General features: G+C 44.4%; 1 protein-coding gene across 3 annotated transcripts in view; it reads left to right on the top strand.

Annotated features, from left to right (window-relative positions):
- ZBTB5 (zinc finger and BTB domain containing 5) overlaps positions 1 to 15,802 on the top strand; it is a 42,086-nt gene extending 26,284 nt beyond the window's left edge. For all 3 annotated transcript variants that reach the window (XM_003940055.4, XM_074395052.1, XM_010350783.3), the window contains exon 2: positions 11,359 to 15,802. In XM_003940055.4, coding sequence (XP_003940104.1) covers positions 11,363 to 13,396 — 2,034 coding nt within the window. In that variant the 5' untranslated portion in view covers positions 11,359 to 11,362 and the 3' untranslated portion in view covers positions 13,397 to 15,802. The remainder of the gene's footprint in view (positions 1 to 11,358) is intronic.
- The last annotated feature ends 781 nt before the right edge of the window (positions 15,803 to 16,583 follow it).

Here is a 16,583-nt window from a genome sequence, read left to right as displayed (position 1 = left end):
CACCACCACACACAGCTAAGTTTTGTATTTTTAGTAGAGGCAGGGTTTTGCCATGTTGGTCAGGTTGGTCTCAAACTCCTGGCCTCAAGTGATCCACCCACCTCAGCCTCCCAAAATGCTGGGATTGTAGACATGAGCCACCATGCTTAGCCAGTGAACATCACTTAATGAACCAGTAGTTCTGCAAGATTTGTTAAGGCAAACACCAGGCCTTACCTTCCCTGCTTTCCATTTTTTTTTTTTTTTTTTTTTTTTTTTTTAAGAGTCAGGGTCTCTGTCACCCATGCTGGAGTGCAGTGATATGATCTCAGCTCACTGCAACCTCCACCCCTGCAGGCTTAAACAGTCCTCCCACCTCAGTCTCCCAAGTAGATGGGACTACAAGATGGGACTACACCATGCCTGGGTATTTTTTTGTATTTTTGGTAGAGGCTCACCATGTTGCCCAGGTTCCTGCTTTCCATTTTCTCTTCCCCAAGACTACCACTTTCAACTCATAGCTAATTCTTTTGGTAATTACATTTATATATTAAATAATACTCTTGGAGCTAATTCTTAATTTCAGTTTAGGCATTATCGATATCTCCTTGATTAAAGGTAAGACTGTTGTTCTTTATGAATTTGTTAATTTCTCTTTGTAATTCTGCCAGTTTTGCTGTATACATTTCAATGCATATTACTCATTTTTCTGTCTTCCAAATATAATTTTTGTTAGATCAGCAGTTCATGTAGTCCAGTGACCCACCACATAAGCCCCTCAGACTTTTTCAAGGGATCTGTGAGGTCAGAACTTTTTATAATGATACAAAGACTTAATTTGCTTTTTTTGAAGCAGCTTCATTGTCTGGGGTAAATACCCCGGGTTCGTTGGCTTGGGCCAAGAAAATTTAGGACACGGACACACACGAGGAGTTTAGGAGTGGAGGTTTAATAGGCAAAAGAAAGAGAAACAAAGAGAAATGAAAACAGCTCTCTCTCTAGTGAGAGAGAGAGGCTTCCAAAAGGAAAAGAACAGCCGGTGGCAGAGTTTGACAGATTATATATGCAGGCTTGAGGAGGTGGTGTCTGATTTACATCGGGCCCACAGATTGGTTTGATCAGGTGTGATGTTTAGCACATGGGGAAGGCTGCCACTCCACCCTAATCTTATTATGCAAATAGGCTTTCCCCTTGGTCTGCCCCCTTGTCTACTCCTTACTGTACACGTTGCTGAAAAAGAGAAGGGAAGATGGAGCTGCCATTTTGAACATGATTGGCACAATTGCCGGCATTTATGTCTGCAGCTGGATTTTACAACCCCCAAATCGTTTTTCTTTCTAACAGAAGTGCTACTGCACTCTAGCCTGGACAACAGGGTAAAACCCTGTCTCAAAAAAAAAAAAAAGACATTAAAAAATATATATTTTATTACCAGTACCATTTTCTTTCTAACAAAAGAAAAATTATTTGGAGGCTGGGCTTGGTGCCTCACGCCTGTAATCCCAGCGCTTCGGGAGGCTGAGGCGGGCAGATCACCTGAGATGGGGAGTTGGAGACCAGCCTGGCCAACATGGAAAAACCCCGCCTCTACTAAAAATACAAAATTAGCTGGGTGTGGTAGTGGGTACCTGTAATACCAGCTGCTCAGGAGGCTGAGGCAGGAAAATCACTTGAGTCCAGGAGCCAGAGGTTGCAGTGAGCTGAGATTGTGCTATTGCACTCCTGGGCAACAAGAGTGAAACTGTCTCCAAAAAAAAAAAAAAAAATTATTTGGGACTGGTTTTCATTAAAAGGAAAACCTTACTGAGGACTTCTGTACCCTTACTCTGCCTAATTTCTCTTTAATTCCTACATCTTTTACTTTTTTTTTTTTTTTTTTTTTTTTGAGAGTCTCATACTATTTGCGCAGTCTGGAGTACAGTGGTACAATCTTGGCTCACTTTAACCTCCACCTCCCGGGTTCAAGTGATTCTCATGCCTCGCCTCCTGAGTAGCTGAGACTACAGTCATGTGCCACCATGCCTGACTAATTTTTGCATTTTTAATAGAGGCAGGGTTTCACCATGTTGGCCAAGCTGGTCTCAAACTCCTGGTCCCACCTTGGCCTCTGAAAGTGCTGGGATGACAGGCATGAGCCACCAGGCTGGGCCTTTTTTTAATTCATTCTTTCATGAAATGTACAGTGGAGTTTTCCAGAGGCCATGTAATGCGTGATGCCTGAATGCAGAAACAGATGTGAAAATCTAGTTGTCTTCTGTTAATTCTGAAATGTAAAACAATGTCTCTCTTATGTTTTTGGAAAATACAGTTATTTATTTTTTAAATAACTTTTTTTATAGAGATGGGATCTCCCCTGTGTTGCCCAGGCTGGTCTCAAACTCCTGGGCTCAATTGATCCTCCTGCCTATGCGTTCCTTTATAGATGTGAGCCACCATGCCCGGCCCAGTTATTTTTTATTAAAATGTTATGTTAATGTGTAATTATTTATTATGTTTAAATAAATAGACAAATCATTTTAAATTTTGTTTTAATAAGTTCACCCTACTTAGCACAGTCCATGGCAGAGTAGTCAGGACTTAATAAATTGCTAGTTGAAGATGTTACAGTGTAACATCAACTCATCTGTTTTTCTGTTGTTTTGGTTCCAGGCAGATCACCTCTTAGTAAAACTATGCATTTCCAAAGTCACCTGGATAGTACATATATGTAGAGGGGCCCTATTTGTCTGGGGGATGCTATGGTGGACATCTTTTATTTGTAGCTCCACAGAATCTTGAACACCCTTTCCCTCTGTCACATTTGAATAGCCTGCAAATTGTGAGTGCCACTTTCCCAAGGTAGAATCATAGTTACGGTGCAGACATTAGCCTCTGTATTTCCCGAAGATGGTCTGCCAACAGGCATAACAAAGTTTTGAGCATCCCAAAACGATGCTTTGAGAGGAGCTTGGAGAACCTGAGTTGGTCTCGAGGACTGTAATGGGGGATCTAGTGCAGAGCTGAGGATCTCTAGGCTGATGAAAAGTTAAAAGATTGTATGTACTGTTCGCCTATCTTCCAGTATTAGTTAAACCTCTATAGTTGTTGGGGTTGTGTTTAGCTACTTCAGTAGCTCTTTTCAAAGGTCCCTGGCTCTTGGAAAATTTCCTCAAAATCGTGTTTCTGGGACCATAATTTAAAAAATTTCTTTATTTTGGAAATGAGGTCTTGCCATGTTGCTCCATCTCCTGTAGTCCCAGCTACTTGGGAGGCTGAGGCAGGAGAATCACTTGAACCCGGGAGGTGGAAACTGCGATGAGCCAAGATCGTGCTACTGCACTCCAGCATGGCGACCGACTGAGATTCCATCTCAAAAAAAAAAAAAAAAGGGAAGCATGTCTTTTTAAATTAGTATGCCTGGTTGTTGAAATACTATTTATTTGGGAAGTCAGTCTTTTATGGCCCCCCCTCATCTATTAAATCAGGAAAATAATTCCCACCTGCCACTATTGTTTTGAAGATTAGAAATAATGTAAAAGTACTTAGCATAATGTCTGTCAGGCTCTTAGGCAGTAGTTACTGTTATTTTATTATACCTGTAATCCCAGGTTGGCAGGAGGATTGCTTTAAGCCAGCACTTCAAGGCTGCAGTGAGCTATGATCATGCATGCCACTGCACTCTAGCCTGGGCAACAGGGTAAAACCCTGTCTCAAAACACACACACACACACACACACACACACACACACACTAAAAAATACATATTTTATATTTTATTACCAGTACCATTACCTCTGTTACTATCACCAGTGAGACTGTTACAATGCTGGGTGATAAGGTTTGGTTCCCTCCCAACCCAAATCTCATCCCAAATTGTAATCCCCACTTGTGGAAGGAAGGAGGTGATTGGATCATGGGGGTGGTTTCCCCCATGCTGTTATCATATTGGTTCTCACAAGATCTGATGGTTTTATAAGCGTTTGACAGTTTCTCCTTCACACACTCATACTCTTCTGTCTACTGCGCCATGGGAAGAAGGCCCTTGGTTCCCCTTTACTTTCCACAATGATTGTAAGGTTCCTGAGGCCACCTCAGCCATGCAGAACTGAGTCAATTAAAAAACCTCTTTCCTTTATAAATTACCCGGTCTTGGGTATATTTCTTTATGGCAGTGTGAAAATGGACTAATATGCTGGGTCTGTTCCCCACAGTAGGAGAGAAAGCAGTAACACTGAGTGTCTGGTGTTCCTTGTCTTTGCCTGTTGGGCCCAAGCTTCCATGGTCACTTAGTTCTTCGAGCAACTCTAAGGCTTGTACAACATTCCACCACAATTTTGTTGAGTTTATTTTATTCCTTAAACCAGAATATTTCTTCCCTACTACTGCTACAAAATAATCACCCCTCTGGAAATTGGCACTTATTCATGTATGAGCGAACTTTCTAAGGCAGGGCTATAGACTTATGAGCAGTAATTGCATTTCATTTAATGTCTCCAAAACCTTGAGTTCTGTGGGGCCTGGGTGAGTTGGGTAAGGACCTGGGATGTGTGTGCTGCTGCCTGCCACTGCTGGCAAGTGGGATGTGGCGGCCATCTTTGGAGATCAGATCTCTCATATGTGATAGCAAAGAGCAGACACCTCAGTGGGAAAGTGTGTATTTTAGTGATCTATTTTGTTGTTGGAAATTCATCAAAGGGGGGAGGCAAAATAATATGGCCAACATGTGGCTGCTGCTTTGAGGCATTTTGCTTTTCCAATAGTTAACTTTCAAGGTATACCAGAATAGCATAATAAATAGTCTCAGTTGCCAGAGTACACCCTTGGGTTTTGTGGACTTAGACTTTACCATTTCAGTTATTTTCCAGGATCCTGACCAACTTTGGCCTGTAAAGGCTGTAAGACTGGGGCATCAGAGCAAGTGGTTGGGCCTGGGGAGCCACTTGGCACTCATGCTGCCTTCGTATGAAATGCCATGATGGTATTTGTGAATTTTGGAGATTTGCAAAGATCTCACATATATCCCTTTAGCACAGGTGTCCCCAAACTTTTTACACAGGGGGCCAGTTCACTGTCCCTCAGACTGTTGGAGGGCCGCCACATACTGTGCTCCTCTCACTGACCACCAATGAAAGAGGTGCCCCTTCCTGAAGTGCGGTGGGGGGCCGGATAAATGGCCTCAGGGGGCCACAGTTTGGGGACGCCTGCTTTAGAATGTCATGGATATACCATGTTTTTTAAAATTTGATTTGTATATTTGTATACATTTTTATGTATTTATTTATTTGAGACAGAGACTTGCTTTGTCACCCAGGTTGGAGTACAGTGGTGTGATCTCAGCTCTCTACAACTGCCGCCTCCTGGGCTGAAGGAGTCCTCCCATCTTAGCCTCCCAAGTAGGCTGGGACTACATGGTGGGCACTTACCACCATGCCTGGCTACTTTTTGTATTTTTAGTTGAGATGGGGTTTTGCCCTGCTGCCTAGGCTGGTCTCGAACTCGTGAGCTCAAGCAATTCGCCCACCTTGGCCTCCCAAAGGGTTAGGATTACAGGTGTGAGCCACTATACCCAGCCCACATTTATATTTTTAAAACCACATAGTTCCATAAGGCTTATAGGTAAAGAGAAAACAGCAGTCCCCTGTCCCATCCTTTTCCCCATCAATTACCCCACTCCCAGAGGCAACCACTTTCTTTTTTCTTTTTTTTTTTTGAGACGGAGTTTCGCTCTTGTTACCCAGGCTGGAGTGCAATGGCGTGATCTTGGCTCACTGCAACCTCCTCCTCCTGGGTTCAGGCAATTCTCCTGCCTCAGCCTCCTGAGTAGCTGGGATTACAGGCACGTGCCACCATGCCTAGCTAATTTTTTTGTATCTTTAGTAGAGACGGGGTTTCACCATGTTGACCAGGATGGTTTCGATCTCTTGACCTTGTGATCCACCCGCCTCGGCTTCCCAAAGTGCTGGGATTACAGGCTTAAGCCACCGCGCCCGGCTGAGGCAACCACTTTCAATTATTTCAGCTATTTCTTCCACTGTTGACTTCTGTACTTCTTTCTTTCTTTTTGTTTTTTTGTTTGTTTTTTTGTTTTAAGACAGGGTCTCACTCTGTCTCCCAGGTTAGAGTGCAGTGGCGTGATCTCTGCTCACTGCAGCCACTGATTCCCGAGCTCAGGCGATCCTCCCACCTCAGCCTCCCGGTAGCTGGGACTACAGGCATGCACCACCATGCCCGGCTAATTGTTTTTGTATTTTTAGTAAGAGGTGGGGTTTTGCCATGTAGTTCAGGCTGGTCTCAAACTCCTGGGCTTAAGGGACCCACCAACCTTGGCCTCCCAAAGTGCTGGGATTACAGGCATGAACCACCATGCTTGGCCAACTTCTGTATTTCTAAATAACATGCTTATATTACTATTTTTTTGAGAGAACCTATTTCAGGTTGTATTTCTAGACTAATAAGGAAAGTGAGGATTTAACTTTATTATACCATTTCTCTTGTGCCCCCTGCCCCCATGCAAAGTTGCTTTCTCTCATCATCCCAATATCTCACATTTGGTTTAGTGTACATATTTTATGACTGCGTAAATATTGCCTACAAATGAACTACATATTGTATCCTACAAGTAAACAATCTTTTTTCTTTTTCCCCTGGAGTTAATCGTTGCTCCATTTAAAATTTTCTTGTTTTTGTTTTGTTTTGGTTTTTGTTTTTTTGAGACAGAATCTTGCTCTTGTTGCCCAGGCTGGAGTGCAATGGCAGGATCTCAGCTCCCTGCAACCTCTGCCTCCCACATTCAAGTGATTCTCCTGCCTCAGTCTCGTGAGTAGCTGAATTACAGGCGCCCACCACTATGTCTGGCTAATTTTTTGTATTTTTTGTAGAGACAGGGTTTCACCATGTTGGCCCGGCCCGTCTTGAATTCCTGACCTCATGATCTGCCCGCCTTGGCCTCCCAAAGTATTGGGATTACAGGCCTGAGCCACCACACCTGGCCTTTTTTTTTTTTTTTTTTTTTTTTTCGAGACGGAGTTTGGCTCTGTCGCCCAGGATGGAGTATGGAGTACAGTGGCGTGATCTCAGCTCACTGCAACCTCTGCCTCCCGGGTTTAAACGATTCTCCTGCCTCAGCTTCCTGAGTAGCTGGGATTACCGGCGAGCACGACCACACTCAGCTAACTTTTTTATTTTTAGTAGAGATAGGGTTTCACCATATTGGTCAGGCTGATCTCGAACTCCTGACCTTGTGATCTGCCTGCCTTACCTCCCAAAGTGCTGGGATTACAGGCATAAGCCTCCGCTCCTGGTCCTTCTTGTTTTTTTTATGACCTATCTTTGCATTTTGATAGAACTGGTAAATTCTAAATCCATTCCTTTTTTCCACCCTCCTTGGAGACCTGCTCATTGAAGTCCTCCCTGCTCCAGTCTGACTGCTTTTGCTCTCCAGGCCTGCCTAATTGTTATCTTGGGCTTCATCATCATTCTTGTGATTCCCTTTGCCTGTCTTCTCTGGTGGGTCTCTGTTTCCTACCATCTTAGTTGCCTCTTGAGAAAGGATAAACCTTTGGTTCTTCTCTGAAGATGCCTTAGCTTACTGTCATAATTGATTAATATTTTGGTTGGGTATGGAATTCTAAGTTGGAAATTATTATCTTGAATAATTTTGAAGGCACTGTCATCTTCTAGCTTTCAGTGCTGCTGTGGCAAAGACAAATGCCAATTTTATTCAGGATATCAGCCTAGTGTGGGGATTTATATCTTCATTCATATTATTGAGTACTTGTTGGGCCTTGCTAGTTTTAATAAGCAGATTTCTTTGGTTCTCAGAATTTTAAAAAATACCATGTCTTTTTTTATTATTATTTTATTTTATTTTATTGCATTTTAGGTTTTGGGGTACATGTGAAGAACATGCAAGATTGTTGCCTAGGTGCACACGTGGCAGTGTGATTTGCTGCCTTCTTCCCCATCACCTATATCTGGCATTTCTCCCCATGCTGTCTCTCCCCAACTCCCCACCCCCCACTGTCCCCCCTCCATTTCCCCCCAACAGACCCCAGTGTGTAGTGCTCCCCTCCCTGTGTCCATGTGTTCTCATTGTTCAACACCCGCCTGTGAGTGAGAACATGCGGTGTTTGATTTTCTGCTCTTGTGTCAGTTTGCTGAGAATGATGGTTTCCAGGTTCATCCATGTCCCTACAAAGGACACGAACTCATCGTTTTTTATGGCTACATAGTATTCCATGGTGTATATGTGCCACATTTTCCCTGTCCAGTCTATCATCGATGGGCATTTGGGTTGGTTCCAGGCCTTTGCTATTGTAAACAGTGCTGCAATGAACATTCATGTGCACGTGTCCTTATATTAGAACGATTTATAATCCTTTGGATATATACCCAGTAATGGGATTGCTGGGTCAAATGGGATTTCTATTTCTAGGTCCTTGAGGAATTGCCACACTGTCTTCCACAATGGTTGAACTAATTTACACTCCCGCCAACAGTGTAAAAGTGTTCCTGTTTCTCCACATCCTCTCCAGCATCTGTTGTCTCTGGATTTTTTAATGATCGCCATTCTAACTGGCATGAGATGGTATCTCAATTTAGTTTTGATTTGCATTTCTCTGATGACCAGTGGTGATGAGCATTTTTTCCTATGTTTGTTGGCCTCATGTATGTCTTCTTTTGTAAAGTATCTGTTCATATCCTTTGCCCACTTTTGAATGGGCTTGTTTTTTTCTTGTAAATCTGTTTTAGTTCTTTGTAAATTTTGGATATAAGTCCTTTGTCAGATGGGTAAACTGCAAAAATTTTTTCCCATTCTATTGGTTGCTGATTCACTCTAATGACTGTTTCTTTTGCCGTGCAGAAGCTGTGGAGTTTGATTAGGTCACATTTGTCTATTTTGGCTTTTGTTGCCAATGCTTTTGGTGTTTTGGTCAGGAAGTCCTTGCCTATGCCTATGTCCTGAATGGTTTTGCCTAGATTTTCTTCTAGGGTTTTTATGGTGTTGTGTCTTATGTTTAAGTCTTTAATCCATCTGGAGTTAATTTTAGTGTAAGGTGTCAGGAAGGGGTCCAGTTTCTACTTTCTGCACATGGCTAGCCAGCTTTCCCAACACCATTTATTAAACAGGGAATCCTTTCCCCATTGCTTGTTTTTGTCAGGTTTGTCAAAGATCAGATGATTGTAGATACATAGTGTTGCCTCCAAGGCCTCTGTTCTGTTCCATTGGTCTATATCTCTGTTTTGGTACCAGTACCATGCTGTTTTGATTACTGTAGCCTTGTAGTATAGTTTGAAGACTGGTAGTGTGATGCCTCCTGCTTTGTTCTTTTTGCTTGGAATTGACTTGGCTATGCGGGCTCTCTTTTGGTTCCATATGAAGTTTAAGGTGTTAAAAAAAGAGGCCGGGCGCGGTGGCTCAAGCCTGTAATCCCAGCACTTTGGGAGGCCGAGGCGGGTGGATCATGAGGTCAAGAGATCGAGACCATCCTGGTCAACATGGTGAAACCCCGTCTCTACTAAAAATGCAAAAAATTGGCTGGGCATGGTGGCGCCTGCCTGTAATCCCAGCTACTCAGGAGGCTGAGGCAGGAGAATTGCCTGAACCCAGGAGGCGGAGGTTGCGGTGAGCCGAGATCGCGCCATTGCACTCCAGCCTGGGTAACAAGAGCGAAACTCTGTCTCAAAAAAAAAAAAAAAAAAAGGTGTTAAAAAAATACCATGTCTTACATCATTTTCCTCCTCTGTATTCTGCCTTTTCTCTTTCTGTAGTCAGATGTTGGACCTGATTAAGTCCTTCCCTTTTTCTTATTTATTCACATATTTTTATTATTTGAGACAGGGTCCTGCTCTGTTGCTTATGCTGGAGTGTTGTAGTACAGTCACAGTTCACAGAAGCCTCAACTTCCCAGGGTCAATTGATCCTTCCATCTCAGCCTCCCAAGTAGCTGGGGCCACAAATGCATGCCACCACGCTCGGCTTTTTTGAGACAGCTCTAACTCTCTCACCCAGTTTGGAGTGCTGCAGGGATGTGATCTCTGTTCACTGTAACTTCCACCTCCCAGGCTCAAGTTCTCCTCCCCTCCTTCCCCTTTAGCCTCCTGTAGCTGAGACCACAGGCACACACCATCACACCTGACTAATTTTTTTTCTATTTTTGGTAGAGACAGGGTTTCACCTTGTTGCCCAGGCTGGTCTCAAACTCCTGAGCTCAGGTGATCCACCCCCTCCGCCTCCAAAAGTGCTAGGATTACAAGCATGAGCCACCGCATCTGGTTTAGGGTTTCTTTGTTTTACTTTTTAATTGGATAGATTTTGAGCCAGGGTTCCTGCCTTAGCCACACCTTCATTCCGTTTTCCCTGGCAAGGGCAACCAGTTCCTTGGCTTCAGGAAAGGGATTTCTATATGTCAGGTTGTTTTATCCACTGCCAGTTTAGGATTTTAGCTTTCGGGGTATGCTCAGTCTCTTAGCACTCAATTATGTGCTCCCCAGCTTCCAAAATGCTATTGAAGGCCGCCTCATTTTCTTTTTTCTTGTGGGTTTATACCTTTAAAACAACAACTAAACCAAAAAACTTTAGTGTCTTTTTTTTTTTTTTTTTTTTTGAGATGAAGTCTTGCTCTGTCGCCCAGGCTTGAGTGCAGGGGCACGATCTTGGCTTACTGCAATCTCCGCCTCCTGGGTTCAAGCAATTTTTCTGCCTCAGCCTCCCGAGTAGCTGGGATTATAGGTGTGTGCCACCATGCCTGGCTAATTTTTTGTATACTTAGTAGAGACTGGGTTTTACCATGTTGGTCAGGCTGGTCTCAAACTCCTGACCTCAGGTGATCTGCCCACCTTGGGATCCCAAAGTACTGGGATTAACAGGCATGAGCCACCATGCCCGACTTAGTGTCTTTGTAGTGGGGTTTCAGGAATAAGCAGGGGGCGAATGTGTGTGCAGTCTGCTACCATCTATAACTGGAAATCTTCCACACTAATACTGATTTGCCCTTTTTGCTTATTTAAGGTTACTAAGACTTTGGAATTTCTTGGCATTCTTTCCTCATCCTGAGGGAATGCAGAACTCTAATGAACTTCTGTGGGATCGATACGCCATCACTCACATGCTGGTCTTTACTAACTTAGACCCTCAGTGGTATATGTGGCTCATATGAATAGTAAAGGGGACCCTGTCAGTAGCAGAGCCCACATGTGTGCATGCCTGCTGGGCTGATGGCTGAATTGGCATTTGCTCCTTATATGACACGCTCTCAGTGTATGTGCCCATCATCAGAGATATCACAGGTTTCAAAGGTCCAAGCTTGGCCATCCATTCCACTCTTTTCATCACACCCTTTATGTTCTTTGACTGAAGCTTTTCTAGGTCTTAACTTTTCTTTCTTCGTTTTCCTGTAGGATCATGGATTTTCCTGGTCACTTTGAACAAATCTTCCAGCAGCTGAACTACCAGAGACTTCATGGCCAGCTCTGTGATTGTGTCATTGTAGTGGGGAATAGACACTTTAAAGCCCACCGCTCCGTGCTAGCAGCATGCAGCACACATTTCCGAGCACTGTTCTCAGTGGCAGAAGGAGATCAGACCATGAACATGATCCAGTTGGATAGTGAGGTGGTGACAGCAGAGGCCTTTGCTGCACTGATTGACATGATGTATACCTCCACCCTCATGCTAGGGGAGAGCAATGTTATGGATGTCTTATTGGCAGCCTCTCACCTGCATTTGAACTCTGTTGTTAAGGCATGTAAACATTACTTAACAACAAGGACGCTGCCCATGTCTCCCCCCAGTGAGCGTGTTCAAGAGCAGAGCGCCCGCATGCAGCGCTCCTTTATGTTACAGCAGCTGGGACTAAGCATCGTGAGCTCAGCCCTCAATTCCAGCCAGACTGGTGACGAGCAGCCAGCCCCCATGAGCTCTTCCATGCGCAGTAACCTGGATCAGCGCACCCCCTTCCCCATGAGACGCCTTCATAAGCGTAAGCAGTCTGCAGAGGAGCGGGCCAGGCAGCGCCTTCGACCCTCCATGGAAGAGTCTGCCATTTCAGATGTTACACCAGAGAATGGGCCTCCAGGGGTTCATTCTCGGGAGGAGTTCTTTTCACCAGATTCTCTGAAAATTGTGGATAACCCTAAAGCTGATGGAATGACTGATAACCAGGAAGACAGTGCTATCATGTTTGATCAGTCTTTTGGCACTCAAGAAGATGCCCAGGTGCCCAGCCAGTCCGACAACAGTGCTGGCAACATGGCACAGTTGTCTATGGCCTCTCGTGCAACTCAGGTTGAGACTAGTTTTGATCAGGAAGCTGCAAATGAGAAAAGTAGTTTTCAGTGTGAAAATCCTGAGGTTGGCCTCGGTGAGAAGGAGCACATGAGAGTGGTGGTTAAATCTGAGCCCCTGAGCTCGCCTGAGCCTCAGGATGAAGTGAGTGATGTGACCTCACAAGCAGAAGGCAGCGAGTCTGTGGAAGTGGAAGGAGTTGTGGTCAGTGCTGAGAAGATAGACCTCAGCCCTGAAAGCAGTGATCGGAGTTTTTCAGATCCCCAGTCTAGCACAGACAGGGTGGGTGATATCCACATTTTGGAAGTCACAAATAACCTAGAACATAAGTCCACTTTTAGTATTTCAAATTTTCTTAACAAGAGCAGAGGAAATAACTTTACTGCAAATCAGAACAATGATGATAATATCCCAAACACCACTAGTGACTGCAGGCTGGAGAGCGAGGCCCCCTATTTGTTGAGTCCAGAGGCTGGGCCTGCAGGTGGTCCCTCCTCTGCCCCTGGCTCCCATGTAGAGAACCCATTTAGTGAACCTGCAGACTCCCACTTCGTCAGGCCAATGCAGGAGGTGATGGGCCTGCCATGTGTGCAGACTTCAGGCTACCAAGGAGGAGAACAGTTTGGGATGGACTTTTCTAGGTCTAGTTTGGGCCTCCACTCCTCCTTCTCCAGGGTAATGATAGGTTCCCCAAGGGGAGGAGCCAGTAACTTTCCATACTACCGCCGCATAGCTCCCAAAATGCCAGTTGTAACTTCCGTCAGGAGCTCACAGATCCCAGAAAACTCTCCCAGTTCCCAGCTAATGATGAATGGAGCCACATCCTCATTTGAAAATGGCCATCCTTCCCAGTCTGGTCCTCCACAGTTGACTAGGGCATCTGCTGATGTCCTGTCAAAGTGCAAGAAGGCCTTATCAGAGCACAATGTTTTGGTTGTAGAGGGAGCTCGCAAGTATGCCTGCAAAATCTGCTGCAAAACTTTTCTGACTTTGACAGATTGCAAGAAGCACATCCGTGTTCACACAGGTGAAAAGCCCTATGCCTGCCTGAAGTGTGGCAAGAGGTTTAGTCAGTCTAGCCACCTGTATAAGCACTCAAAGACTACCTGCCTGCGCTGGCAGAGCAGCAATCTTCCCAGCACTTTGCTCTAGCTGTTTGTCCTCAGAAGACAATGTGGAGGCCAGTTGTCGGACTGAATTTCTTTTGGTAAGCAATGAATGCCTTTGGGTTCAAGGCTTCCAGCTGCCCAGTTGCTCCTAAACAGTTCAGCAACTAATTACCGGAGAACTAACGTGTAGTATTTGTGCTGCCGCATTTCTGAGTGAAGTGCACGTCTTGGGAGAGGTATGCAATCCCTGAAACCAGGTTCTTCCTTAGGGTTGAGTAATGCAGTCAGAAAATAGTTTGTAATTGATGGTAAAAGTGGCACATTTAGAAATTTAAAAATTAAAGTGCAAAAAAGTTTTTTTAGCAATTTTTGTAGAACTGTGTAGCATTTAAATTTCGTATACCTTCTGATGGGATTATATCCCTGTACAGTGATGCAAAATGCACTTATGTGTAACCAGTGGTGATTTGGTGCCTGTCTAAAAGGAAGGCCTTTGAGGACACGCCTGTCTGCCACAAATGCTTTAAAGTGTATCATGAGCTAGTCCTAGGCCTCAGAAAGTACTGTATTTTTTATTTTTACCTGATTTGCAGTCACAGACACTGCACTTTGGTGCTGACACTGGGTCCAGAGTGAGCATTCTCTTGGACTATTAGGTGTATATACTTTTAAATACATCACTGTTGGACAAATGTTTTAACAGTTTTTTTCTGGTTTAAAAACAAAATTGTAAATGGAGTGTGTACTTGTAGAGAGTGACAAGGTATTGTTTCTGTATGTGCTGTTTTAGCAGTATTTTAACCAACTTGTATTACAGAAGTTACAATTCCATGTTAGGAAGTCAGAAAAGAGCTGTGTTTTTGTCTTTGTTCTGATGATGTGGAGTCATGTTTTGTGGGGTCTTTCATGGCACATTTACCCGTTGCTCCATCCAGATGTTGAGGGCCAGTCTAGGCTCACACATCCTACCCAAGAACAAGCCTGTTCTCCACTTCTTCACACTCCCCTCCCCACATAGCGTCTCTCCCAGGTTTAGGTTACTGTTTTCGATGACAAATTAACCAAAAATGTCCCCCATGGGTTTTAGTACTGTTATGTACTATACTTTAACAGTATGGACCCTAAATTTTATTATTTGTTGCTCCCCCAATCGGATACCAAATGTTTAAAATTGAAATCCAAACATGGTAGTGTTCATGCATGAATATTTTCTAGGCTATGTAAAAGAGGCAGCCCACAGCATAGAAGGAATCAAGTAGCATCTGAGAATGTTGGAGGCACTCGGGTCACTGCCCAGGGCATCTCTGGGCCCTACAGCCTCACTTCCCCAGCCTCACCTTGCTGTCCTCTGACACTGTGTCACCAAGGCTGTTAGTGGCACCTGTGTGAAGGCAAGTGTGCATCCAGGGGAACAGCACAGGTTAATGCATCTCTTTAGAACTCATGAAGTCAGTTTAATTCATGCATGAACATGAGTTCATTTTGTTTTATATAGCTTAGAGATACCAAACCATCATGCATAATTCAGATAAATTCAGTTTTTTGTTTAGAAAGTTAGGTATGTATAGCTGGAAGCAAAAATTGCGTGTTTTCTCTCCTGTTTAATCTAGAGTGTGCAGTTACACATCTGTGGATAATTTCATGTTCCGGGGGGGCTTGGCATCTCCTATGGACTGATTCCCAGGAAAAAAAAGCCCAAAGGAAAACCTGTGATTCCCTTAAAGTAGATGTGGGAAAGAGCCTACTGGAGGATACGGGGGTCACCTGTAAAATTCAGTGTCATGTGTGGCTCCTTGTTAGCAGTCATGTTCTGACATGGGATTAGAAGGCTCCCCATCTACCCTCTACATGATGTAGAGATCAGTGTCTTGTGAGATTAACCTTGGGACACAGGTGGGTTAGCCTGGAGAAAAGAAGAGAGGCCCTGCCTAGACCCAGGGAGAGGAGCCAGTGACACAGGCAGAGCGGTACAGGCCTCCTTCCCTTCCATTTGGAGTGCCAGGAGCCTGCCCGCTCACCTCTGCTGAAGCTAAGTGGACTTTGCTTTGGGGGGCTTATCTCTGATACATGTTAAGAGCTCTGCCTCTCCACTGCTAGATGGAACCTGGAATCTCTCATCTACCTCTTAGTCAGTCAGTTTCTATGTGTGAGAAGCAAGCTTGTGGACCAGTGTCAAAGGAGTACATGCTGTAGCACTTAAATTCTTCCAGGGTTCCCTGGGAAACCAGTCCCAGGGTTCCTATGATGTGTAGTTTCTACCTGAATTATAACTGGTATTGGGTACCTGAATTTTGATTGGTTAGCCTTAATTATAGTCTGGCATGATCATATAGAATCTTTTCTGGTGATCAGATCATAAAGTTCTATCAAGGCATCCATGTCAGTGGTGCTATGCTGGTTACAGCTTGAGATTTTGAAATAAAAAATTTGTCATATTCATGCCTTTAAATATGTGTTCTTTTTCTTTGTTTAGGTTATTAAGGTTGAAACAAAAGAGGGTAATATCTCTTTGCTAACCTAGAAAATAATGCTGTCCTCTGTTAAAAGGCTGGGTGTGGTGGTTCATACCTGTAATCCCAGCACTTAGGGAGGCCGAGCCGAGGTGGGCAGATCGCCTGAGGTCAGGAGTTTGAGACCAGCCTGGCCAACATGATGAAACCCGTCTCTACTAAATATAGAAAAATTAGTTGGGTGTGATGGCATACATCTGTAATCCCAGCTACAATCCCAGCTACTTGGGAGTCTGAGGCAGGAGAATTGCTTGAACCTGGTAGGCAGAGGCTGCAGTGAGCCGAGATCGTGCCATCGCACTCCAGCCTGGGCAACAAGAGCGAGACTTCATCTCAAAAATAAAATTGATTGTTCCTCGAAAATCATTCCCTTCTGCCATCCCCCGCTTTCCTTTTCTGTCTTTGAGCTATGGACATGCATGAGATTTTGTTTTCAGCCTACCCACTTGCTCTTGTAGTGTCTGCGTAATCTTGTCCTACTCCCTTGACCTGCCTCCCAAGTTGGAAACTCCATCTGCCAGTTTGGCTTGGCTATGGGGAAGAACTGGAAGCTGATTCTTTGAGCACAGAGCTGGGCTTTGTCAATGGTAGTGCTGTGGCCTGACCTTGGAGAGGAGTAGGTAAGGTGGTGACTTAAGAAAAAAACATCCAGCCAGGCATGGTGGCTCACACCTGTGATCTCTTTGGGAGATCAGCACTTTGGGAGGCCAAGGCGGGTAG

Source organism: Saimiri boliviensis, chromosome 2 (assembly GCF_048565385.1).
Source record: "Saimiri boliviensis isolate mSaiBol1 chromosome 2, mSaiBol1.pri, whole genome shotgun sequence".
NCBI classification, from domain to species: domain Eukaryota; kingdom Metazoa; phylum Chordata; class Mammalia; order Primates; family Cebidae; genus Saimiri; species Saimiri boliviensis.
This window is presented reverse-complemented; position numbering and strand designations above follow the sequence as displayed.